Source organism: Phyllostomus hastatus, unplaced genomic scaffold, assembly GCF_019186645.2.
Source record: "Phyllostomus hastatus isolate PE091 unplaced genomic scaffold, TTU_PhHast_1.1 phas_scaffold_46, whole genome shotgun sequence".
Classification (NCBI taxonomy): Eukaryota; Metazoa; Chordata; class Mammalia; order Chiroptera; family Phyllostomidae; genus Phyllostomus; species Phyllostomus hastatus.
This window is the reverse complement of record NW_025334032.1, coordinates 16,266,023-16,293,011: the sequence shown is the minus strand read 5'-3', so window position 1 is coordinate 16,293,011 and position 26,989 is coordinate 16,266,023. Positions and strand designations below refer to the sequence as shown.

Below are 26,989 nucleotides of genomic sequence, written 5' to 3'. Positions count from 1 at the left end.
GGGAAATATGAGCTTTGTCCCATGATGTAGTTCTGTGAGGATCAATGGGTTTTGGCCTGGTAGAACGTTCTGTTCACCATTTCTAAAATAAGTCTTTAAAAACAGTGAATCATGTAATTTACTAAAAAAGTGATCTAATTCATAAAATGACTTAATTAGTGAAATTAGATGACAGCATTAGTTTATCAAGGCTGACCCTGAACTAGGGCTTGGGTGTCTCAATTCTAGAAGGAATTAGCTGTGTGGTCTTAAGATGGTCTCTGCACCTCTCTGGGCCCGTGGCTCTTTATGTTTAGGAGAAGTTTGGATAGTTTATCCCTAGAGTCCTGCCTGCTTTTGAGCTTTCACATCTAGGATAAACCCTTCACAAACAATGTCCCTATACATCATCCTTCATATGATATAATCATTGAATCAGACATGCTGTTAGCACATTAAACTAAACATGTCTGCGCTTTCAATTTCTACTGAAAGTTCAGTATTCTACTTTCATAGTTCATTAAAGAAAGGAATGAAAGGAAGATAGTAAAAATGCTTAACAGGCAAATCTCCACTTATATCACATTTGCTTCAGTGAACTTGATGGGCCTAATTTGGCTCTTCTTCAATATCAAACTAGAGTGAAGAATTTGACTAATTTTATTTACTGTGAAATAATCAGATTGAACAGGAAAAACACCTGAATTGGGGAATTCTGAAAAGAAAAACAAAGTTTTGCTGATTTTTAAATGTCAACAACCGTACTAAGGAGTCATTGCCCCGAGACAGAGGATCTTCAGGATGGTTTAAACCAAATGATAACACTTTTCAGGGACAGAGTATTCTGTGCATGTAAATGAGCACTTCACAAGTGTTTACGGAGGTTTATTAAGCAGATGAAGTACCTTCCTGATTAACTTTTTCAGTTATTCATTAACTGAAGACTCCTTCCCACCTATAGTTTACTGAAGACAAAGAAATAACTACTAGTTTAGATAAATAAGGTTTGTGATTTAATATATAGTTCTACCATTACCTACTGATCATTTAAAATATTGACTTTGTTTCCTAATAACTATTCAGGAAAATGTTATAAAAATCTATTTAGACTTTACTGAGTCTATGGGAAATTAATCATTTTGTGTTTGTGACCAAGAAAAGCTGCTTATGTTCACAGTTTTGTTTTAAAGGGCAACTTTAAAAAGTAATGGCTCCATGCTAAAACTTCACTCGGAACAAGTGCCTTAATGAATTATGAAAACACAATTAGCTGGGTGTGGGTCACAGCAGGAGAGCTATTTTTCTGGGACTGTTGGGGGGATTTTAATGCTTCAGTGACACCCACAGAGTGAATTCCTCTCTTGAAATAACATGAGGCAACTACTTCAAGCAGAATTTCTTCATTTGTCCTTCCAATTCCCCATGTCCATCTCTTCACTATAAAAAGACATGCACTTAAAAATCATCTGGGACTATTTAAGAGGATCACTCTAAAGCATCTCAATTTCTTGCCTTCTATTCACATTCGGACTCTGAGACGGACGAGCCAGGAAGGGTGGGTGGGTGGCAGTGGTGAAGGAACAGAGTTGTTTTCTGGATGGAATCCACTGCCATCAGTAATACGGGGAGAAGTTCATTTTCATTATTTAGAGTGGGCGACTGTATGTTCTCAGCCCTGCAGTGGGTGAGGCCCGGAGCAAACGGGAGGAAGCCAGACAGTGGAGGGAAGTGAACTAACCTAAGTAGAGTAGCTGATGAAGCCAAGATGTGGATGGTCAGGAGCCCTCTTGATCACAAGACACAGAGGTGGCCAACACGAGGTGGGTGGGGTGGATGTGCGCCTGCTGGAACAGGGCAGAAGTGTTTGATGCTGAGACTACATGTGACTAAGGGAATGACGCTTAAAACCTCTGGGGGGCTGGGTGGGCAGATACTGAACCAAGTTTTACCTTAAATCTAAACTTATTATCTATCCATGGTTAAGACTTTTTGGTCATAAAGTGCTCATTTTTCAGTTGGCTTATAAACTGCCATCTGAGATGAAGTTTCATTGGTTTTGAGCAATAACTCAATAATCAAGTTAGTACAATATTATTCTCATGTTGCCATGCAGATTAACAGGCTGATAATCAGGACAAATTAGGAATCAAGATGCTGGACGTAGATGGATCCCAGTGGGCATGACCCAGCAGAGTAAGAATCACTAAGGAGGCAGCTGGACATGCTGTGGGGACTGAGGAAGAGCTCTAGTCTGGCGTGCAGCCGCTCTCTGTGGAATCTATGCCATTAAGGCTGCAGGAGTCTCCTGAAAAGGAGTCCATACAAATTGGAGTCAGTGAAAACTCAGGTAACTGATGTCCACAAACAGCCTATTTAACACACTTCCTGTGGTCTACAGTATGCTGATGGGAAAAGATGCGGAAGGAGCAGTCTCTACATCGAAAAACTTGGAATTACCTGCCAAGGTTTTATGACTGAGGGATGGAGAGTGGGCTGGGAGAGTGGGCTGTCACTGGGGTGAGTGAGTGGCAAGGAGAGGACATGTTTAAGTTCAAGCGCTCATTGAATTCAGAGGAAAAATCAGTAATCACAGCACCTGCTAGGGTTGCTTATTTCATAAGTCACTGTGTTTTATATGCATTATGAAATATATACCTTTTAGTAGCTAGCTGAGGGAGGATTACACACTCACCTTAATAAGGACCACAAAAAACAAAACACGTTACCCAAGGTTATAGGTTACGACTGATGGAGCCCAACTTGAAACCTTGTGAGCTGGACTCTGAAGTCACAGCTCCTCACTTTTGGCAATGGGCAGCTACAACCTCAGTTTGAAGGAAAGGACTTAAAATGAAGTTCTGGGACACAGCACATTCACAGTGTGGGAGATGCCTGGTCTTCCTTCTCTACCACATACAAAGTACAAAGTCTATCTTGAAGGACAGAGGAGAATTTACCGGAATAAGGAGTTTGAAGAAGAGTAAATAAAGACACACAAAGGGATTAAGAGATTAAATGCTGGGAGGAAACTTCCCCTTACTGTGCTGCCTTAGTCATTGTTCAAACCAAAAATTCTCTATCTCGATTCACTAATCTTCCAAAATGATTGGCCTGTAGACATTTAGATGATATGTCTGCCTTCTTAATCTTTGCTATGTGGTTGTCTGGCTTGGAATTTTCCAAAGGGCTCTGTTTGGCAGATGCTTTAACTAGAGACAGTCAAACGCATGACTGACTATCATCAGGGAAAATCAAGTGTCACTCCAAGAGAAGCAGAGCCACCTCTAACAACGCAGAAAGATAACTGGGAGTAGGGTGAGGGAGCTGTGCTTTCAACTTCATTTCAAAGGGAAACGGGCTCCAAGCAAACTCTTCAGGAAACAGGAATGTTGTTTTTTGTTTCCAGTAATTGGTTCTAACAGTTATTCAGAAATGTATTGATTTCTGATCACTATGCATACCTTTGGTCAAATGTTGATCAGATGATACGCTAAGGCTGACGGTATGAAGAAAACTCATTTTTATGGGGGTAAATGTGTTTTCATGAAATAGGCCACAATGCCCTTCTCCCATTCATTCTCCTGGCTCTTCTAACAGGCTGTTTGTGCAATGTGCAGGGTCGAACTTGCTCTCAGGCAGGACATGACCCCAGAAGACTCAGCCCCAAATGTCAAAAGATAAAATGCTTTGCAAGTGGAGCAATTCCTAACCCTTCTAGAGATCCGCAGATGGAAATGATCTATCTCCCAGGGCTTTTTAAAACTTGTCTGCGCCAGTGAGTATGGTATAATTCTTGTAACATTTTAGAAGACTGGCAGGATGTTCTGGGGGCAAGCCCTTGGTTATACATTCTGTCAGTTGCCAGGAAGTGACTATTCAAAGGGAAAACAGAATCACAAGGCTCTAGAAACACCATCTAGGACTTGCTAACCCAAACCTGGACCAGCAGCATACCATCCCCTGGGAGTGGATCAGAGATGCAGAGTCTCAGGTCCTGCCCAGATCCCCTGAATCTGAATCTGCTGAATCAAATTTGGGGGCTGGCTCTACAGCACTGCCCTGGCCTGGCTCTTCAGATCCAGCCAGGACTGAGGAGCTTTGTTTGATTTGCTTTCTCACACATCTGGGTGGAGAGACATTGCCTACTTGTAAGTCTCATTCCTTGTCAGAGATCAGAGTTTACAGGAAAAAGTGAGTTCTCAGGCCAGCGTTCCCCTTCCCTTAAGTAACCTCACTATCATGGGCCCAGTAGGGAGGGTCTCCTGAAAGAGCAAGTTCAGTTAACACGTTGATCGATAAATGGGGGACTTCGATTGTTGGTTCCCACTCTTTTCCACAGATTGTGGTTTTAGTCATTGGTTCACTTTTCATATTCTCACTTGATGTACCGCAAAGCTGAGTTTCTAGAAACACAAAGGAGGCCATTGGCCACCCTCTTCTGCTCTGAAGAAAAAGTTAGGCTCAGTCCATAGACTGCTCATTGGCCAAATGCCTGACTTCCCTTTGGGGCTGAAGCTGAAGAGAAAAAAAATGCATGCTATGAAATAGTTTGGTGCTCTGTCTTGCAGTGGAAGCATAATTTTGCATTAGTTTGACTTTGCAGATAAGCCAATGACTGTCTACCTCAGTAGTTTTTTATCCAGCAATTCAAATTGAGTGAAGCCAATGAAAGAGGAGCTCCTCATTGGTTGACCTCAGGTACATACTTCTGAGGGACGGCACTGATTCTGAATGAAAAGGCCGTCAAACACTTTAGTGTTGGTTCTGACCAGGACTCCCGACTTGCCTGCTTTCTTCCCTCCTGCTGGAGTTGGCTCTGTCCTGTGAGTCAGATCCCAGCTCAACCTTGCACTGGGTACTGGAGAGTCGGCAGGCCCATGACCTGGTCCCTGCTCTCACAGGGTTCCTGGTGCCCATGGTCAGGTTTGAGGGGAAGAGGAAGCCCTTTTTCCTTTGTCAGTTTCTTATTGCACCCCTGTGCCCTCCCATCAAGAGCACAGTGGAGGCCGGAAGAGGAGACGCCCCGGAGCCATCCCCCCCAGGTTTCTCTGGCTGGGAGAGAGACCCTCCAACTGGCCTCACAGCTTCCTTGACACTCATTTAAACCCTGGGTCTCACAACTACACAGCTGCAGGGAAACGAGTATTGCTTCACTAAAGAGACATACTGAACACAACTAACTTGAAAAAGAAAAAGCACACAGCAGACTGATGCCAGGCATCCACGTGTCATCCCAACAGCTCCAAGCAGGTGGCTCACACGGATACTCTTCTCTTCCTGAGCCTTGGATTGGAGCCTGCTGATGGTCCCACTAACAGTGCGCAGAAGAGAAATTACAATATAACCAGGGAATCTCAACCCATTCTGTCTTTGGAATCTAAACCAGTGATGCAGCTACAGGCCCTCAGCCTCTTTGAGAAATGCCACCTCCTTGCCCACCATAGAATTCCAGGTTTTTGTAGATCAAGGCCTTTGTCCATTTGCTTCTCTAAGATTTAGGAGTGTCTGGGAGCTGGGGGATTGGTGCAAAACGAGAGCTTGCGATCAGTGTGTCAAACGGAAACATTGAAAAGGGGACCCAAAGAGCCAGCCCCTGAGTGTCCTCTCTCCCGAGTCAGCTGATCTTGCCCAGGTGGCCCCGGTAGCCTTCTAATCATGGGATCAGTCTCGTTTATTTAGAAACCTGAAATATCTTAAGATTTCCCACGGAATGGTTAAATAACACATTTATTTAATAAAATTATTTAAGCCTCTCTCAGCAGGTCACTGTGGTGGGCACAGGACAAGTTCCAAGCCCCTCGGGAGTCTGGCATCTGGCAGGAAGGGGAAGAGGAATGGCTAGAGGTGGACACTGACCAGAGCAGTTCAGACTCCCTATCTCTAATTCTCCATGTCCTGGAGTCTCCCCATCCCACTGTATCTGTGACCCCAGAACTACGGGAACAAGGGGTCTAGGGACTTTGAATCTGGCAAACCCATTGGCAAAACTTTGGCCTTGGTGACACCCTCCCGAAGATAGCCTCCTCCCCAGGCTTCTGAGTTGCAGCTTCTCCTGAGCTTCCTCCTGGCTCCCTCGTCCTGAGACTTCTATTCTCTTCTTCCTGAGAAACACAGTGGAGTCCCAGGGCCTCAGGGGTGGCACCAGATCTGTGACAACCTCATCTGTATCTCCAACCCAGGCCTTACTCCTGAACTTCACACCTGCATGTCCATGCTTGACCCAGAGGAAGATCAGAACCCTCTCTCTCAGGAAGTGTCAACATCTGCCCAAAAAGCAAGACGAACATCAAGAGGAGAGGGGCTGAAGGCAGCCAGGCAGGAGCAAGGTGACTGAGCCTGAGGGACAGAAGTCAGAGAGCCCACGGCTGACTGGCCCGCATGCCCCTTGGTTCTGAGCTCTGAGTCCCTTCTTCTAAACCTGAGTTTAACCATTGAAACCTATGAACCAAGAAAGCCAAACTGAGCTTTAAAATAGTAACTTGAAAAAGTACAGGAATATTATTCAGCCAGCCTCAAAAAGGAAAGACATTCTCACACATGCAACAACACAAGTGAACTTTGAAGACGCTCTGCTCAGTGAAATAAGCCAGCTGCAAAAGGACAAATACTGTGATTCCACCGACATAGGTCCCTGAAACAGGCAAGTGCATAGAAACACGCTGGGGCCAGCTGCACAGTAACAAACATGTCCTTACTGCTGTGGACTGTACACTTAAAAATGACTAGGGCGGTAAATTTTATGTTATGTGTATCATACCAGTGTTAAAGAAAACAGAAGTATGAAAGAATCCACGCATGTTTTCCCTACATACATCACAGACCTTAGGTGACATTAATAAGATCGTTTCTGAATCATTAGTTTACAAACACTGTTAGTTGTATATGTGATGCATGAATCGTGAGTCAAGGTTTTATTTTTTATTTTAGAAATCTACCTAATTCTTAACTCATGAAATGCTTAGAGAGAATAAAGACCTGAAATGGTTTTTTAAATGTGAGGAACTTAGAAAAACCTCACAACGTCTGTCTTTTTTCCTGTTTATTCTCTCAGACTGCAGTTAATTAAGGCCAAGGAAGAAAAGCCAAAATGAAAGCAAAAATGTCAACTGAATAAACAGCCTTATTCTTTTGCCCTTAACTCAAGAATTAGAAAAATAAAGATTTTGTAAATGGTATGGTAGAAAAAAGAAAAAGGCAATTAAAAAACTCGATGAAATACATGTATATATGTATATCTCCCTTTAAATACATTTATTTTCTTTTGAGACACTGGTCTGGCTTTGCTCTTGTGTTCTTATACCAAACAGAAGCAGGTGGTCCTGGGGTTAGATTTTGTTCTAGGGGAACCAACCTTTTCAGTTAGGTGAAGCATCAGTGTTGTCCAGCCATTCTTTGTTCTAGTGTTACCTGCTGTTTCTTCTTAAAGAATTTTTAGATTTAAAAAAACAATGAAGAGTGAGCATGACTAACCTTACTTTTCCCCCCTCTGAGGTAAAGTTAAGTTATAAGTCATTTGTTTCTAGAGCCTTAAATTCCAATCAGATGAGAAGCAGATAGCAGACCGCTCCGGCTGGAGGACAAAGATATCACCCACAAATCATAGCACCGGGGTTTGTAGGAGCAAGGATCACACTCAAGCAGTGGAGCTGGGCAGGGTGGGGGGTGTCCAATGACTGGGTCAGCACCAGTGGCCTGAGAGGACCCTGGGCTGTACACTGCCAGCTGTGCCTAACTACTTTGCGGACAGGGTAGGACGTTCCTAGGACACAGGCTGTGTTTGGTGGGTAGAGAGCCCAGGACCAGAGAAACGGAACCTCCTGGTGAGCACAGTCCCCCTGACCTTCAAGGGTGAAGTTCATCTCTACCTGAGCTTTAAATTCTTTTATAGTCATTCTGAGGGCCCTGTAGAAATCCCAGTAGCTCCAGGGGATGGGCCCAGCGCCAGCATTCCCCAGGTGATTTGCCTAGTACAGCCCAGGTTGACAATCCCTGCTTAATCCAGAGGTGGAAGCTTTAGAAGTCTGCCCCACCCCGGAGCAGCTCACTCAGAATATCTGAAGAGCAGGGTCCATGCATTACAATGCACAAAGTTCCCTAGGTGATCCCAAAGTCCAGCCAGTCCAAGGTCCTCTGGTGTTATCGGAAAACAGAGGGAAATTCTGCACATAAATAACCGATTTCAGATCTGTTTTTTTGAGCAAAGTTTTATATCTAGAAGAACACAGGGTCTCGGTGAAGAAATTTTGGAACAGAGATACAAAAGAGGAAATTAGAATCTGTGAAAAGATATTTTACTCCCCCTGCCCAACTTCCTTCATAGGACTCCAGTGACAAGAATTGGGAGAGAGCAATCTTGGTCTTTCATCTCCTGGCAAGAATAATTCAATTGGAAAGGTACAGTGGTATGTTGCTACCAGTATTACTAGTATTGCTCCACTACTAGGAGAGAGATGAGAGGCAGGAGGTGGGGGTGGGGGGAAGGAGAGAGTGAGAGTGAGAGAGAGAGAGAGAGAGAGAGAGAGAGAGAGAGAGAGAGAGAGCGCGTGCGCGTGCGTGCGTGCAGAGAGAAGGCACGTACACTTACAAGTAGATGGAGGGTACTGAAGCACTGAATTTTGCCCCTTAACTTGTTCTGTGCACACTTTCTTTTCTGCACAGGCAGCCAGAGTCGAGTGACTTGAGTTTCCATTTTAATCAAGAGCAGAACTGACAAGTATCTGCATTGGATCCTTCCAGACCCCAGGAAATTTGTTAAGGCTTCGAAAGAATGTTTTGTGTCATGCCCCAAAGGTCAATTCTTGTGTGAGTGTGGGAACCAGACCCAGTACTAGCAGGGAATGTTACTAATCTGACCCATCATTCTACTAGCCTTCATCTAAAACATGAATGACTTTTGCCAAAATTGTCACTTTTGTTTTAACTTTGCAGCTTTTGAGATATGCGATTAAAATGAATGTGTTTTGCTCTTTTGCAGTTTTATAAAAGCCAAAGAAGACAGCTGAAGACATTGTATCAGGTGACCTAATGAGAAACACATTTATTTTTCCAACCTCTGGCATCTTGATGTTGGTAAGCACACACAAACACTGATGTCTACACGTATTGGCATAAAAGTCACAAATCATTTCAGACTATTTTCTCTTAATGTTCCTTGTTTTGCAATGGGAAGGGGAGGCTGGACCATGAAAGCTGATGACTAAGATGGAGGAAATCCTGTCTGAGCTAAGATTGTCTTGGATGGGGGGTGGTGGGGCGGGAACCCTGGTGGGAGCTGGTAGAAAAGAAAGGTGGTTTTCAGATAGGAAAAGAGACTATCTCAGGCCCCCATTGGGCCCTTGATTGTACTTGGACAGTCGTTACAATTAGGACAATGGTTAATTTAAGTAGGAAAGAAAGGGAAGCGGGTGGTTTTCCTCCTTGGAATTTCCAGCTGGATCTTCCTGTTTGAATCCACCCACTGGCCTTGCTCACCTGAATGCTCAGGAGGAAGGAAACAGATTTGTCTGTGTGTCCTGTTCATCCTGACTGGTGCAGCCACAGCAGACAGGGAGTGTTGGTAATGCCCTGCTAGGAAATGGCCAGGGCGGGTGCAGAGGGTAGCCTTCTGCTCTTTAAAGAAGGAAGTTCTCTCCTAAGATTCTATTAGATGTTTTCTAAGCCACTCTGCCAGACCAAAAAACTTCTTGAGTTTTCTTTCTTTGTTAAATTACACTTGGGTCGCAGAATTATTTGAACAAGATGTTCTTTGTTTTTTAAGTCTTTCCACTTGTTCTGGAAATAATTTAGTTATACCTTGACTTTCCTTTAATTAAAATTATTATTTTTTTTTTGCTGGCATTTCTCAAACTTAAGAAAATGAAAACGCCTGTCCCAAGGCAGTGGGAAGATGCCCCTGCACCCACCTTGCCATGTGAACTGTTCTCATTGGTGAGCTTGTCCACAGCTCAGCCTCCAGGCACCACGAAGATGGCAGGCCCTCATCCCAATTCCCTCCCACACCCCTTCAGTCCTGCTGGCCTAGTGCACCACGCCCAGGTCCTCCCCTCCCCTGTGCCCTGCTGGGCACTCTCCTCTTCTCTGCCCTGAAGGCCACACACAGAGAACGTCCTGTCATGACAGGGAGGCCTGCAATAATTTTTCTCTAAACTCTAGTAACAGTTGAACTTTTCTCTGTGTCTTCAAGCGTTGTGTGTGTGTTTTTTTTACGTTTTGAGCATGAAGACCCATATTTAATTAAAAACAAAACAAAACAAAACCAACCAAAACCTAAAACCAAGTAGCCAAGTAGCCATTAGCTAACATTTAGCAAGTACTACAATGCTAAGATTGCTAAGGTCTTTACATGCAATTTCTTCTTTTATCCTCAGAGCACACTTATGAGTTAGAACAATTTTTATTCCAGTTTTAGAAATGCAAGGAAAACTTAAAAGTAATCTGTCCAAATTCACACCGCCAAAGTAGCAAAAGCAGGTTTCCAACCCGAGACCCAAGCGAGCCTTATTCCCTGGAAACCCCCTGCCACCGTCCTGCTCTTTAGTGCTCCCTTCTGAACAGCATGGTTCCAAGTCTCAGGGGGCTTCTGCAGCTTCTGCAGGTGTTTGCTGATAAGCACAATCACATGTAAAATCCGATGTACTGGAAGTCTAATATAGTCAAAGGAGGGAGAAACTAGGTCTCAAATACTGAACTTCTGAAGGTTGCTCTCTATACATGGATAATCCCAGATGATAAATATAACTTAAAAAATTCGGTGACCCCCCTACCCCCACACACATCCCACTGCTCTTGGTCTGTCCTCACTTGGACCCAGACCTGAACCCATGAGAGGATCCGTGTATGTAACTTGTAAGTGCATATTATTCCTAGTAGGATTGGACATGTTCATTTGGCCATGTATCTTACCATGAACTTGTGACATGGTTATTAGCATTTTTGTTTTACACAAGAAAAGGAAGCCCAGAGAGGAAAAGTGACTTTTCCCAGTCTTTGGACTCAAACCTAGATGCTCCAACACTTTTTAATAGACCACACCTGTCTACCTGTTGGTACATGGGAAACGCCAATGAAAAACATCAGAACAAACAACACAGCAGCAAAAACAGCCCCAACATAAGGAAGTTGGCTTTATTCCAGGAAAAAAGGGATTTTTGTCATCATTCCACTGCTGACCATGGGGGTCTCCCTCAGAGCTAAGATAATTTTAGGAGGGCCTCTTACTCTCCAGGGGGTTTCAGTAAATCTTTCCCCCAGTTAGGACTGACCACTGTCCAACAGCGTCTCCATCTGCTCTGAGATAGCGATGCTGTGCTTACATGCCCCTCTCCCCTTCACGTGGCTAGAGTAAATACACCTTCACGGCCTGGAGTTTTGAAGAGGATCTGGAGAAGGAGACCTCCGCAGGAACTCTGTTCTGCCTCTCAGACAACCCTGTGTCCACTTTCCTGCCTTCCTTGGTTGTCCTTTATGGGCCTGTCCTGAGTGCAGCCTCTTGAGTCTTTCGTTTCTTAGAGTGCACGAGCTGCTCAGTCACCTGCAAGCACAGGTCAGCCTCTCTGCAGACACTAAAGGGACCCTAAGAAGAACAGGTCTGCCTGATACTCCCTAGAGAGAGTCATTCTCCTGTCCTCTGCCTGGGCAGTCCTTGTAGAAAAAGGAGCCAGGAGCAACCAGGGGCTGTGTGTGACTGTGGGTGCCTGTGTGTGCCCTATGTTCTCTATTTCTTTCATCTGTCTATCATCTATCTACTGTATTATCTACCTCTATCAGTCATCTATCTCTATCATCTACATTATTATCTATCTATATTCCATGTAGATAAGTAATATATACATACTTACATATAACATATGTTTAGATATAATTAGATACTATACATATTTTATGTACCCAACATCTTGTGGATTTGGAAAAAAATACATATATATTCTTAGCTAGGGATTTGTTACCCTAGCACAGTGGTTAAGAGCAGGAGCTTTGGAATCAGCGAGTCCTGGGCTTCATCCCCAACTTTATTCCTTATTGACCTAAACAAGTACCCTAACCTGTGTGTGTCTGCACATCATAAAGTGGGGTAATTGCAGAGTTGTGGGCATTTAGCAGGTAATATGTGTCAGTGGCTTAGATTAGTTCCTGGCACCACTGTGCTCAACAAATGGGAATTGCTGTGTTTTTTTTTGCGGATTATTTTGGCTGTCCCGGGGCGAATCTGGATCACTAGAAGCATCTTCAAGGATTACTCATTCTTACGTTGTTCCCATGGAACCCCACCAAGACCCTCCCGGAGGTCGCCTTCCTTTTCTCCAACCTGGAGCCAGCGTCAGTGAGGTAAGGGCAGAGGAGGGAGGGCACACTAGCAGGTCCCACTGGGCTGGTCTGTTTCCTGTGTCCCTCCTTCCTGACACCAGTTTGCAATTACTGTACAGTCCTTGGTAATCAGCGTCTCTTTTCTCTAATGGACAAACCAGAGCCTTGGAGGCCTCCCAGGGAGCACACGTCTTTGATCGTGTCCGCCAGCAGAAGCCCTTTCCTCTGTTCTCACGGGCCCACATCACTCCACACAGCCCAAAGTGCTCCACATGCAGAGTGACATAGTTATGTAATTTCTACCAGGTACCAGAAAATAAGTTCTTGTAACTCGATAACACAAATTCTTCTGTAGTTCCCACATGGAGATCACTGACCTGGGCAAAAGCAGCAACATGGGAATTTTATGGGTGGGGTTGAAACAATGCCTAGGGAAAAAAGCAAATCTTTCACAGACGGATCAATGCCCCCTTTATCATCACATACAGCCAGCCTTATCCAGTGGGGGGATGCATTTCATTTGGAAAAAGCCCCACAGTTAGTAAAATGGCATTTTTATCTCATCTTTCATTAGTTGTTCCATGACTGTATCCTCATTCAAAAGATTTGTTTGAATACTTTCAACTAACTCATTTTTAACTGACATCTCCACTCATTTCTGGAACAGACACTTTACTGAGTGTTTGCTGTGTTTCAGGCCCTGGTGCATACAACGAACTGAACAAATAACGGATAACTTGCCCTAACCTTTGGATTGTGGTAGCAGTAATTACAGTGAGAATGAGTGAGACAAATGTGTAATGTCTGTAAGAGTTATGAATGATGATTTAAGATCATTGATTTCTAGTGATAAAAGTTCTAGTGGTTTGAGAGGACATTCTAATTAGATTCTTGGACGGGTCTCAATTTTTAAGGAACAGAGATTCCAGCCAGGCACAGGCATTCTGATATCTGCTGCAGGAGCACTCTCACAGGGCAGGGTGTCCTTCCTGTCACAGGGGCTGCAGGTTCCTGAGAGCAGATAGGGTGTGTATGTAGAAAGCCACGAAACAGAATTGGAAAGGGCCAGGGGACAGAGGCTGCTCTGTTCCTGCAAGGTGGTGACAGAGGGAAAGGTGTGAGGCAACAGCTGTTGGCCACTGGCCATCCTTGTTCTTGGCCCTTTTTCCCAGCGCGTAATTGAAATAGAAATTATGGCCACATGGAGATTGCTAACTCCAAATTCCACCAGGGGCCTGTAGGGAGGGTATGCGGAGGTGGGGCTCAGGGATACTAGACATCCCAGCAGAGCCACTTTCTTGCCACCAACTTAGTTTTCTAGGCATGCAAGTTTAATGTCTCCCTGGAAGTGACACCATTGTGCAATCCTGCCATGCCAACGCAAGCTCAGGAAAACAACCATGCAACCGTTTCCCCTGCACCGTCAGTTGGTCAAGAAGAGGGAGGCTATTGCAGCTCACTGCAGACTCCCTATGAGGTTCTGAGCTGTGGAAACACCTTTAGGATTCTTTTCCTCCCCTCTCTTCACACAGGACTCCACCCAAGTTACAGGGACCAAAGCCTTATCCCCCAACAAGGGCTACTTCTGCTATATTTCCAAGTACACAGGAGTGCCATCTGTTTCCTTAGTCTAGTAGAGAAAAGAATGGGAACTGTGTTTTCCTCTTGTCTGCCTCATCTGCTGTTCACTTGCCTCAGACTTGCTGCTTCTCAGCTTTTTCTTTGCACTTGTCTCTCTGCTTTATGCGTGCCAAATGTCACTGGTCTTTGGCTTCCAAGAGCAGATTTTTATTCGGAAATAATTCAGATTTGTAGAAAAGTTGCAAAGATAGTTCAAAGTGTCTCCTTTGCTCAGACACCATGATGCCATGTCAACATCTTACATTACTTTGGCACATTTTGTCAAAATTAGAAATTGACATGAGTGTAGTAAACTATAGACTCATCAGAGTTTTGGCAGTTTTTCCACTAATGTTATTTCTCTCCTTCAGGATACTGCACTGTACTTAGAAGAACATGTTTTTTTCTTCAAAAGAATTTGCTGCTTCAAAAGGCAGCCTCAGTCAAGGCAGCAGAACACAAGCTAACAGAACACTCAGTGCACATCAGCCATCTGCCAGGAGCAGGGGGAGACGGGGAGGTACCAATATGAGGAGACCAGATCCAGGACCACAGGGGCTTGATGTCTAACAGGCAACACTTAAGGCGGAGCTGCCAGAGACTTGTACTTCCTTTGAAATTTGCTTCCTGACCACAAGGCTGGGATCGGACTACCTGCCATGAATCTCCCTGAGATTAGATATCCCCTTTTCCTTTCATGAATAATCAAAAGAAAAAATCACACCACAGGGAAGCCCATAAAATCAAGGTTAGTGAGTCATTCAGGTTTTCATCTGTCCCAGGAGAGTCTCATTCACTGAGGGAGAGATATGGGAGGAGTGGCAGTAGGCAGCCACCAAATGACCTGCTCATTCTCTCATCTCATCAAAGTTCTATTCATTGAATTCCGGAAGCTTCTCACACCCTAAAGATAAAAAGCCTGATGTAGCATCTTTACTTTTAAGTCATATCCTGGAGCAGCCCAAATGCTTTCCTGGAACAGCATTCGTATCCCCAATGATACAGCTGGGAGGACGAGAGGCCAATCATCTCCCCGCCACAGCTCAGGAAAGGCCTGCAGCAGGTATGGATGCCTTGTGTTCTCAGTTCTGACTTTCCAGCTCACCTGGAGCACCCCAGCACAGACACCACACAGCAGCTCTTCTTCAGCCTTCCCTCATGCCCCAGAACCAAAACATTAAGTGACTTGTCCTGGGTCAAACAGTCAGTTAGTAGCCAGGTGGCCATGAGGCTTTGTTGATCCCCAAGAATACTGTGTGGTCCTTGGCCCAGCAGCTACCAGCCAGGCACACACTGCCTGGTTCACGAGCTGACTCAGCCAAGCCTGGGCTTCCAAATTTCACCTACCAGCTGATACCAGCAATACAACGAGGGACCAATTTCAGAGCTTTCTCTGAAGTCCTCTACTCAAAGATAAATACTGTTTTTCAGATTAAAAGAACAAGGCATTTCAAGACCATCTTTTCTGTATTATCATCACTACCAGACATAATGTTGAAAAGCTGCATGTTACCACACTTTCATTTTCCCTCAGATTTTCTCTGTGATTTAGTTGGAGTGTGTCACACATTTTTGTGTGTGTGTCACCTCCTTTCTCCAGGAAGATAGTTAGACAAGCCTTTGATTTTTATTATTTTAGCAAAGTTTTATTTTCTATTCTAGAATTCCTACTTGAATGTCAATTTTTTTCTCTCTCTGGTTCCAAATAAACCCACTGACGGAGCTAGAGCTGTGTCCCGCCATCCTCCCTGCATGTCTTCGTCCAGCTCTGGGATGATGCTCTGATGAGTCCCTGGTGTTCGGTGCTGCAGCCAAGTCGTGCAAGCCACCAGGGAGAACTGCTTTAATTGCCTCTGAGATACGCTTGTTCTTCCATTAAGAAGGAGCCCTGTGATATTTTCCTTCTCTTCTTAGGGGGTCGAGATTTTGAACAATAGGACTAAAGCTCTAGGGAATTCTGGAAGAGAGCTGTTCTCTGTGATTCTTAAAAACAGCATCGAGAGCATCTTAGCACTATACATTTTTTCATATTTTAAATAAAATGATTGAAAGAAGAGGAAACCTTCAGTACATATTACTGCTGCTGCTGCTGCTTTTTCTTTCTTTTTCTTTTTTCTTTTTTTGTTGGAGGGAAAGGTATGGCCATGTATAGGAGCATCATTTTTCAAGTGCATTTTTCAGGGCATGGATTCCTAGAAGGCACCCTGGGAACTGAAGCTAGCGCTGAAGGCAGTCTGGAGCCCAGCATTTTCTGGGGCCCACACAGGGTTACGTACACCCTGATACCTATGAGAATCTAAAGTCTGTGGCCTGTATCCCCAGCTGAGGTCATGAGGTCAGCCCAGACACTCTGCATATTTAATCTAAGGGAAAGAAGGTCTTTGTTCTCTGGAATTCTCTTCCTCCCAGAATCACAGAGGACTGGTTTCTTAGATCTTCAAGGCTGCTGCCCCATCTCTTAAGATAACTAACAATGCTCAGCATAGGCTGCAGTGAGTGCTTTTGCTTTTAGGTCGCCCCGAAGGCCAGGAGCATGCTGCTGCCAGAACCTTTCCTGACACAGGCCCAGCAGACACCTCAAGCACTTGCTCTGTGCCATACTCCAGGGCACTTGACACATGTCCACTCATCTGACAGCCCCTAACCCTAGAGGTGGATACCATTGGTAACATCCCCACTGTAGGACTTAGGGATTGTATGAGTGCCAGGGGTAGGCAGCAGCTCATCAGCTGCAGAGTTGGGAATGGCCCCCAGGTAGTCTGCCTTCAGAGTGTGGGGTGGTAGCCATTATGCTGCACTGCCTTTTAGGAAGGGCTCTCTGCAGATGCACTTGGCACCTTGGCATTGTATTCAAGATGGCACCCTGAACAACAACAGGGAGTGCTGCCCACAGTTACACATGCAAAGCACACGTGTTTTACTTTGGGTCCTGCACCCAGCCTGCCCAGTGGGTTTTCTGCTTCCTTTTCTCCTTTGGACACCTGATCATATTGCTCTGCCCTTGCTCTGGGCTCCTGCTCTTCAGAGCAAAGCATCAGAGGAGTGGGGGAGAACCAGGCTCTCAACACAACACTTTGTTAGTCACAGTTAAGAGCAAGGAGAAAGAACAAGTAGAAGACTCAAACACTGAATCTCAGGAGCACCCACAATATTGACATGTAGTCTGACCCTGGGAAACTTGGTGGAGTGAGCAAGTGTCTGGGTTCAAATCCCATGTGGGCCACTTATAAAGAGAGGCCTTGGGCATGCTGCTGTTTAAACTCTTTGTGCCTCTGCATTCCCATCTGTAAAATGGAGGGGAGGGGTGATAGTTACCTATGTCACAGATATGTTTTTCAAAGAGGCTCAGAATGATTAAGATACAAATTGGCACATAGGAAGTATTCATTCAATAATTATTCTCTTTGCTAACTATTTGTAGCTGTTTCTGCTATAACCTTTTCAAGCAACAATGAACAGCCCCTTTCACTGAATTGACCTATCCCTGGAAAGACCTATTCCTACTTGGTGCAAATAGGCAATGAGATAGGATTTTTGAGCACAGCACACAAATAGGGGAGGAGGTGAACCTGTCACAACTAAGAGAACTATTTTAATGAACACAGTTAAAGATGAAGAAATTATTTTATGATTAATAGCCATTAAAGGCCATTACTTCTGCCTAGTGGTAAGAAGTTAATAGGAGACCCATTGTTGAGCATCACAAATTGCATGTCCACAGAATACTACTGTTAATATGTCTCTAATAAAATAAGTCAGAAGTATTGATCTGTTTTTATTTGTTGATTTAGAATCTAAAGCCTGGGGACATTAAGTAAGTTGACAAGTCATTCCCACTGTCTCTCAATACAATACTTTGGCTCAGTGGTTCCAAAACTCTGACATCAGGTGGGAATGCAGACTCCGAGGCTCCACCCCAGGAAGTCTGATGAGAAGGTCTGCAGACCAGAAGTCTGAATTTTTTTACTGGACTTTTCAGGTGAGTGTAGGCATCCAAGGACTGTACTCTGAAAAGCTAGACAATAAATGCCCTAGGTCCCACCTGAGGATTAGAGAGCAAAGGGACTCAGGTGAGTTTTCAGCATCTGACAGATTTTGGAGGAAGGCAGAGGGGTGTATCACATGTGACAGAGAAATGGTCTTTGTAAGAAGCTGGGGAATATTCTCCTGTTCAAAGTGTAGAAACCAGGATTTATGAGCCTGGGTAGAGCTGCCTTTAGGACCCAGGTATTTTGACATGAAGCCCATTTCAGCAATTTTAGGATCAGTCCTAGATAAGATTTCTGGGGCTCTTACCAACCTTAGGAAAGAAAACACTGATGTCACAAAAATGATTCTAGGGGACAAAGGGGTGTGGGAAACAGAATGGTCAATGCAGGATTCTGTGCTTTCCTTTCTAGAAACAGCATTTGTCTTTGAATGTGTGGATATCGTTCTGGCTCATAACTGAGCAAAGTCTTCTGATGTCACATGTGCATAATGACCCACAAGAGTCAAATATCCAGGTTCTGATCTTCTTACATGAGAACATGTAGAAAGGCAGAAATAGACCTAGGTTTTAAGAAAACTTTGGCCTGGAATATTTTGGTCAAAGTCTTTAACTTCCCAATTCCTGAACTGTGGCACAAGGCAGCAGAAAAATAAGGCTAAAGGTTCTTTTCCAAGCTAGGGTAGTTCTTCCTTGCTCACAGCCTTTTAAAATCTTTGTTTTACATGATGAGAGAACAATGTGAAAATAACAGAATTTAAGTCAAAGTGCAAATACAGCTTCCCATTGACCCTGTGTGTGCACTTGACCCTGAGTGGGAACCCTTGAGAAGAAAGGGTTCCCACTCTTTCTTCCCACCCTTTCCTGTTGGGAAAGGGTTTCCCAACAGGAGTCCCCTGGGAAAGCAGGTGTAACAGAAATCATATTCCAACACAGTACAGAGAGGATGGGGTCCAGGACACCCAGGAAGTCCCTTCAATTTTGAGCTGCAGTTTAAATATTTGTGTCCTGAACTGAGGAGACCCACCAAACCTGTGGCAGTTCATTCACACTGCATAAAGCTCGGTGAAAGTGGCTCCTATTAATTAAGGACAATTTTAAAATCCCATAGTGCAATCACCAGTACAATGACAATATTGACAGAGCTACCTGGAATGACAGGGCTCCTGGGGTGAAGGGCACACAGTAACCTGTCACAGGTGGGAGCTTTAGCAGCTCCCACTGTGGCTCTTCCAGGGCCAAATCAAGCGTTGGCATAAAACCGAGGGTTCAGCCATTGTTTCCTACCTCCCTTAGGTTACAATGAACTACATCGCTGGCAGTCCTCTACGCCCCGCCCCCCCCCCCCCGCAAGCCTTTCATTTAAAAACACAAGAAAACTCTCTGCCAAGGACAGTACAGTACCTAGCATCAGCTTCCGAGTTCCACAAAAACGTTTCTCGCCTGAACCCTGGCACCTCGTTGCTTTGAGTACGACAGCCTTCCCTGGCTTCTAAGGCTGGAGCCTTGCCTAAACTTAGGGAAAGGATGCCGCAGGCTACGTTTTCAATTATTGGCTCCCGTGGAGGGGCTGATGCCTGTAACGCACAGATTGACGGTGGCGAATCTAAGGGAAGGCAAACCCGAAAAGTTCCTTGGGGACAGCGAGCTTTCTCAGAACCTGGGCTGGGCAGGGGCTGTAGGAGGGCACACCAGCACGCGCGCGCGCGCGCACACACACACACACACACACACACACACACACACACGCTCAGGTGAGCAGGCACCAGCTGCATTCTGGCAGGGGCACGCCTGGCCCCAACCACTCTCCGGCGCGCGAATTGAAGCCCGTGAACGGGAGCCAGGACTTACCGCCAGGCCGTTGTGGGCCAGGAGTCCCACTGTCAGGGCCACCGGCAGCAGCCACCTGGATGGGAGAGGGAGGAAAAGCGCCATGAGCTTGCGGCCCTAGCTTGGCAATTCCTTAAAGTTACAGGGAAGGGCCCCGTTTGCGGGAGCCACGGGGACAAGGCAGAAAGCCGCTTACCGCTGCAGGGCAGGGCCCAACGGCGTGCACTCGTCTCTGCCCATGATCCCAATTCAGCGAGTCTGGGCTCGGGTCGGTCCCTCCTAGCGTGGAAAGCGAGAGAGAAAGCGGGCTAAGCAGGGGCTGAGGAGGGAAGCGTCTTAGCCGCCGCCGCCGCTTCCGTCGGTGAGATGTGGGAGAGCGGGGTGCGCCCCCACCTCTTTGCACTACAAGAAAAAAGAGAGGAGAGCCTTCCCACCTAGGCCCTGGTTGGTGCTGCTTAGGCGCGGCCGCTCGATCCCCATCTTCCCCTCCCATTCCTAACAGACTGCACAGGGCGCCCCAAGTCCGTGCCCTCCGCCTAGATCTCGGCGTCCCTGAGCTGCTCTCACCTCGGGCCCGGCTTCCGCCCCTCAGAAGCGCCCGCCGGCGGCGCACCAGCAGCGCGTCCGCCCTCTCGGGCTCCTCGGGCGCCGGCCTCCCGGCTCGCGCGTCCGCCCTCTGTCCTCCGCGCAGTCAGTGAGCGCGGGGACGCAGGGTCGCGCCGTGGAAGCCGCTGGCTGCGGAGCAGAGCCCAGGCGCCCTGGTGCGCGGCAGCCACAATCCCCGGGACGCGCGCTCCCGCCGCCTCTTACACGCGTCGTAGGGTCCTCCCCTTTGAGACGCCGCCCGCGCGCCGCCGAGGGGAGGGGGCAGCGCCAACAAATTGAGGAGCTCGCCTGGCCTCACTCAGGTCTCCGCTGCAAGCCGCCGCGTCCCGGACGGGACTCCGCGCTCACGCCCCGGCCCTCCGAGAGTGATCCGCCCTCCGCGGCCCCCAAGAGCCCGACCGCTGTCCCCCACCGCCACTCGCCGGTTGCCGCCGCCCCGGGCGCGCCACCATGGGGCCCGGGCTCAGCGTCTGGCTGCTGCTGCTGCCCGCAGCCCTTCTGCTCCACGAGGAGCGCAGCCGGGCCGCTGCGAAGGTGAGTCCTGGCCGGCTGGGCTCCCCGGCGCCCCGCCCTGCGCTCTGGGCGCTCCGCGCTACCCCTTTGTCCCTGGCCAGAGCCTCCTGCCCGCCCCTCGGGGTCGCTTGTACCACGGCCAGGTGCACTCTTCCAGATCTGCCCTGGTAATTCCTGTGGGCTGCGATCGCACATCCACTGGGGAGTTTCCTTTGTTGTGGCCTGGGTAAGGGCGAGTTAAAGGACTCCCCAGGGCCGGGGGAGCAAGCGAGCCAGAACTTGGTACGCACTGTGTGGGGTGAGGGTGCCCGGGAGTCAGCGGGATTTGAACTCGTACCGCAGGGCGCTCTGCGGCTGGTCTCTTTCACCTGCCCTGGGTGCCCAGCTGAGTTGGGGGCGGGAGGGGTAGACACACGCTCCCCACGCTGATCGGAGCCCCACACATGTGCCCAGGGCGCCCTTTGGGCGTGTTTCTCTCGTTTTTGGAGACTGGTGGTTGATGCTGAACAGTCTGGGCTGTTTGCCTGGAAACAGCTGTGTCTTTGCTTTCCCACGACTTGCTGTTGCTAAAGCACGCTCAAGAGCAGAAGTGGGGCTCTTCTGCATTGCAGCTTTAAAAAGTTACCATACTCGATTCGTTGTCTTTTACTAATATATTTTAAAAATTATAACCACGTTTATATTTGAGTGTGAAACCAAAATGAAACTCCATCTCATTGTTCTTTGTACAAATTGTTTTCCTAGTTTTCATTTCCTCCAGCTATGTGCTTGTCCGGAATGGAGCTGGGAGTTCAGTCCGCAGGAGTAAAGGCTCCAGCTCTGGACTGTCCTCGATGTACCGTTGTTCTTTCCTCTTCCCTTCCCTTCTGACAGAATAAAGACCTCAGCTATTCCCTAGTGTCAAAGCCTTGTAGACGAAGTTGCGGGAAGGTGTGGCTCCTAAACACATTTTGCATCCCTCCCCCCGCGCCCCCCCCTCCCGCCGCCCCGCAAATGTTTAAAAATGATATTGCTACTTACCACATTTCTCACGGACTCTTTTCCTGTTTCAAATGCTAGTCTTGCTCTTAGGTTTTCAGTTAGTTTGTTTCTTCTCTTCTGGAAGAATGATATTCACTGACTCCACTTCACTGTATATGATTATTAACTGTTACATGCTAGAATAAACTGGTAATAGGCACACATGTCTAACCATCCAGAGTTTGACTTCTTGCTGGCAGTGCCTTGATTGGCTATTGAAAGGAGTAATGATTACACTAGCAGTTAACCTCAGATTGTTGCTCTTAGCCCACTGTCTAGCCTGGCACTGAAGTCAGTTATTCAGACACTCTCCAGTGACAATGATAAACTACTTTCAAAAGAGAAGGCTCCAGAACACTTTCTTTGGGTGCAGAAATATTGACTCAGAGATACAACACTACCAAGGCGAGATTGCTAAACCTGATGGCAAGTCAATGAGAGGAAGTTCTCTATTTGGAAATATGAACTTCTGGACTTAGATGTTTTGATTGATAATATTAATAAAGCAAAGCTAATTATAAGAGCTAGCTTTTCAAATAGCCAGGACTTTAAGGAATCAGCCAGTCACTGATGGGAACTCCTGTTCTTACCTGGGGAATAAAACTCATTACAGTTGAGGTGGGATTTTTTACTTCCCTTTACTCTCTAAAGCCCAGGTACATTCCTGTCCACTAGCTTTGCTCCATCTTTCAAGTTATCACAGTGTTTTAAGAATTCTGGCATATAGATGCCCCTCGATCACCAATTGACTTAACAGATATTTTCATTACACTGTATTTTTCCTGGCTTAATTACGAAGAGATGCATATGACTTATGGATATATATAAGAAAATACATTTAAAAATAATATCTGGCTAAATTTAAAAATTGTCTCACTTTTCATGTCATCAATAACATTTTTTGCTTGACTTCTTCCAAAATTAGCTGTTAGGTATACCAAAAAGTTGAAATAACTTCAATATTGATCCAAGCAAAACATAATTTATAGATACATTTTGAATGATAAGGTGTTACAAATCAATCAAATCCTACTTTAAAAGCTAACATGAATGATTCTTTGATTACCTTCTCCTTTGGATTATCTGAATCACACATGACCTGCATTTGTATATCCAAATGTCACCTACTATGTGCCAGGCACAAATTGCACTTATTTATTTTACATATGAGAGTCTGTTTGATTTTACATTTCACCATATCTCCTGTGGTTATACTGTTCATTTACTGGAGGATGGATTTTCTAATCCGTCCAGTGGTTTTGGCCACACCTACCCCCAACTTGTCTTTCTGAGGCAAGGAAGGAGGAACAGGGTACAGGCCTGAGACAAAAATGTGCTCAAAGCGTTGTGATGGTGAGTGCCTTGTGTTCTCAGTTATACAGTTATCTTGGGTTGAATGAATCATTTCTTCTGCTGCTTCCAAATTTCCCCTCCAGTGGGTCCGTGTGATGCTTCTTAAATTACTTCTCAGGATCAGAAAGGTGAACTTTACCTGAAGCATGATGATGCTTCTTGACAAATTACTGCTTGGGATCAGAAATGTGAACTTTGCCCAAGTGTCCTGATGCTGCCTATCAATACTGGCATCTCCAGACCATGCGTCACCACTCCTGTGACCGAATGACTTAGGACTCAAATGGTGTGAGATTTAATTTCCATGTGGGTAGAGACCATGTTTCCCTGGAAATGTAATTTAAATGAGAAGACTGATATCTGATATAGTCCCAATGACAGCAACATGAACCCAACATTTTGGGAGTGAGATTGGTGAAGATAGAATCCAAATCATCCTGTTCTTTATGTTTAGAATAGGACCAAGGTGGAGGGAAGCATCTCTCATGCTTCCAGAAGAAATAATGTACATAACTTATGTGTGTGTAAGAATGTACTATTACAAAATTATTTGTGGTATATATTAGTCACATCACAGAAGACAGTGGTTTAGGGACAAGAGGATCCTAACTTTTGTGTCTGCTTTGATTAAGTAGATGATTGTGGAGGACTCCCCAGGACCTCAGTTTCCCTGGCTGATCTGTGCCCATTCCCAGGGATTCATCCCTTCCTTCCTTCATTCTGTACGTGCTCCCTGACCACGTTTTCATGCCATGCACTCTGCCAGGTGCTGGCCATGCAGCAGTGACTGGGGCTCAGTCTGTGCCTCCAGAGAGGTCTCTGCCTACAGAGAAATACTGAGAGAGGCAAATATAACTTGCCTAATGCTGGTAATTGCTACAATCAAGATAATCCAAGGGCCATGGAAGCACCTAAACCAGCTTTGGGGAACTCAGAGACTTCTGGGAGTACAGCCTACCTCTAAACCTGAGGAGGAAATAGAAACTATAAACCCAGAATGGTTTTTTTTGTATGCACTCTTGTGGGGTATCATACATGGGTGTGGTAATTCTACTTGTCCTTTTGCAAGTCTGAGGGTCTTTGAATTTAAAGCTGATTCTAAAGTTCCCTCCTTTGAGATATCAAGATATCATTGTTTCTGTTATCAGCCATCCTGATAGCTGGACTTTTGTCTCAGAGGGGTAGAGAGACAATGAGGGCAAGGTCTAGGAGCCCAGGGATGAGAAGCACGTAGCTCTGAGTTAGGGTGCTGAGATTGGTGGTGGTGCTTCTCCTGAGGCTGCAGGTACACTGGGATGTTTGGAGAAGGGCAGCATGGGTGACTGATTCTAGGCAGGCGCACCTTTAGGAACTGACCCAGAAAACCTCCCCTCACTTGGGCAAGGACATGAGGGAATTCACAAAGCCTTACATTATTCATTAACAAGACTGTTGGCAAATGTCTTGGGACTGGTAAGGAAGGACTTCACATAACAAGATCGGCTATCTAGTTAAGAGCTGGTAAAGATTTTCCAGACTAATTGAACCCACAAGTGACTTTCTAAAACAAATCCTTTTAGAAATCAGGAGAGCAGTAAGAAGTGAATAAGTGACAATTCTTGTTTTGCTGAGGTATACAATGTTTGATATAACAATTGTTCCAGAAACTGAAAAAAGGATTAACTTCATTAAAATGTCTCTCAAGCAGATTTGGTGTTTTGAGTTTGTGGGCTAGAGTAAGCAAAAGCAACAATAGAATGCCTAAAATAATATCACTAGAGCATTGTTTTTCCTGCTATTATTAAGCAACCAGTAAAAAAATGTTGACTATAGAACAATACAAAAGACATATTCCTACCATTCTTACTCATACAATGAAAGGGGATGTAAAATAAATCAGAACATAGTTCAATTGTCAGTTTCTTTTGAGGAGTTTAACACTATAAGAATTACTTTGGGGTTAATATTTTTATAGTCTGGTGCACAGTGAGCTGGTTCAATCCTTTTTCCCCCCCGCCCTGTTGTTCTCCTGGTCTTACTCCTGTAATGTGAATCTACTCTAGTCTTCTTTCTAGTTCTCTGCTTCTGTTTTCTTCTCCCTCTTCCCAAACCCTCAGTGGATATACCATGTGGGTAGGCCTCAGCTGGCTTCTCTTTTTCTCCTACCCTCATTACCTGGGGAGACCTACTGTCGTGATTTGTTACCTTCCGTGAGGGTGACTCCAAACCTCCAGTTTAGTATCTTCACATTCCCATGGAACATCTTACCTGGGCTGTCCAGCTTTGATCGCAGGCTCAGCAAGTATGTCCAGAACTGAACTTACTATCTTACACTCAGATCAACTGCACTTCCCAACTCTCCCCTTTTGGTCATTGGCACCCCTGATATTCTTGATGCTTGGCCATGAGACCATGGCTACATCTGGAGAGACCTCCCTCTTCCCTCTGTTTTATCCTCCATGTTACTCAGCCACCAGGTCAACCCTTCTATGGACATGCTTCGTAGAGTCCCCCTGCTTTCTTTTTCCATGGTTGTTATCTCACCAGAGCTCTACTCCCCTTGTGCCAGCATTGCCCCAAACCCTGCTGACTCCCGCCCCTTCTTTCAGCCTCTTGTTCCCTTCAGAGATCCTGCTTATGACCACATGATTCCACTGCTCAGGATCTGACAGTGGCTGCCTACTATCTGACCAAAGGTTTCCATCTCTCTGGCTGAGTAGTTTTGGTTCACTTTTAAAGTTTTTATTTTTTAGAGCAGTTTTAGGTTCAAATGAAAATTGAGAAAAAGGTACAGAGATTTCCCATATAACTCCTATGTCCGCACAAGCATATCCTCTCCCATCATCAACGTGCTCCACCAGAGTGGTACATTTGTCACCACTGATGAACCTGCAGCGACACATCATCATCATCCAAAGTCCATAGTTTACGTTAGGGTTCACTCTTGGTGTTGTGCATTCTGTGGGCTTGGACAAATGCATAGTGATGTGTATCCGCCATTACAGTAGCACGCAGAGTATCGTCACTGCTCTGAAACGCCTCTGTACTCTGCCCATCCATCCTTCTCCACCCCAAACTTTTCGCAACCACTGATCTTTTTACTGTCTCCATAGATTTGCCTTTTCCATAATGTCATATAGTTGGACTCATAGAGAATGTGGCCTTTTCATATTGGCTTCTTTCACTTAGTAACATGCATTCAAGTTTTCTCTATGTCTTTTCATGGCTTGGTAGCTCATTTCTTTTCAGCCTTGAATAATAACTTATCTGATGTACCACATTTTATCTATCTGTTCACCTACTGAAGGGCACCTTGGTTGCTTACAAGTTTTGGCAATTTTAAATAAAGCTGCTATAAACATCCCTGTGCAGGCTTTTGTGTAGATATGTTTTCAACTCATTTGAGTAAATACCAAAGCACTTGATGGCTGGGTTGTCAGGTAAGCGTATGTTTAGTGTCATAAGAAACCGCCAAACTGTCTTCCAAAGTGGCTGCACCATTTTGCGTTCCCACCAGCAATGAGTGAGAGTGCCTGTTGTTCCACATACTCCCCGGCATTTAGCATTGTCAGTGTGTTGGATTTTGGCCATTCTAATAAATGTGTAGCAGTATCTCATTTTAATTTGGCTTGGTTTTACATACCTCTCACATTATATAGATCCATGGAATTTATCTGCCCTTATTCTTCCCTTCTTTCCAACATGCAGCTGGGGTAATTATTGTGAAGAGCGAATCTCTGTATTCCAGGGAGCAGTGTCACCCCTTTGGGCCTCGGTCCCTAATGTATTAAATGAGGG

The 26,989-nt window shown here is 45.6% G+C and overlaps 2 protein-coding genes across 4 annotated transcripts in view; one reads left to right on the top strand and one right to left on the bottom strand.

The window, feature by feature from the left end:
* Positions 1 to 21,960, bottom strand: part of COL4A2 (collagen type IV alpha 2 chain) — a 187,655-nt gene extending 165,695 nt beyond the window's left edge. Inside the window, exons 1-3 of one of the 3 annotated variants that reach the window (XM_045821225.1) lie at positions 21,860 to 21,960; positions 19,917 to 19,999; positions 19,742 to 19,796 (exon numbers count right to left, since the gene is read on the bottom strand). In XM_045821225.1, coding sequence (XP_045677181.1) covers positions 19,742 to 19,796; positions 19,917 to 19,960 — 99 coding nt within the window. In that variant the 5' untranslated portion in view covers positions 19,961 to 19,999; positions 21,860 to 21,960. Of the gene's footprint in view, positions 1 to 19,741; positions 19,797 to 19,916; positions 20,123 to 20,287; positions 20,525 to 21,859 lie in introns of those variants that run through there. The other 2 variants (XM_045821224.1, XM_045821223.1) reach the window with 2 other exon arrangements.
* COL4A1 (collagen type IV alpha 1 chain) overlaps positions 20,606 to 26,989 on the top strand; it is a 156,116-nt gene continuing 149,732 nt past the window's right edge. The window contains exon 1 of the mRNA XM_045821227.1: positions 20,606 to 20,860. Within this exon, the coding sequence (XP_045677183.1) occupies positions 20,777 to 20,860 (84 nt within the window). The 5' untranslated portion in view covers positions 20,606 to 20,776. The remainder of the gene's footprint in view (positions 20,861 to 26,989) is intronic.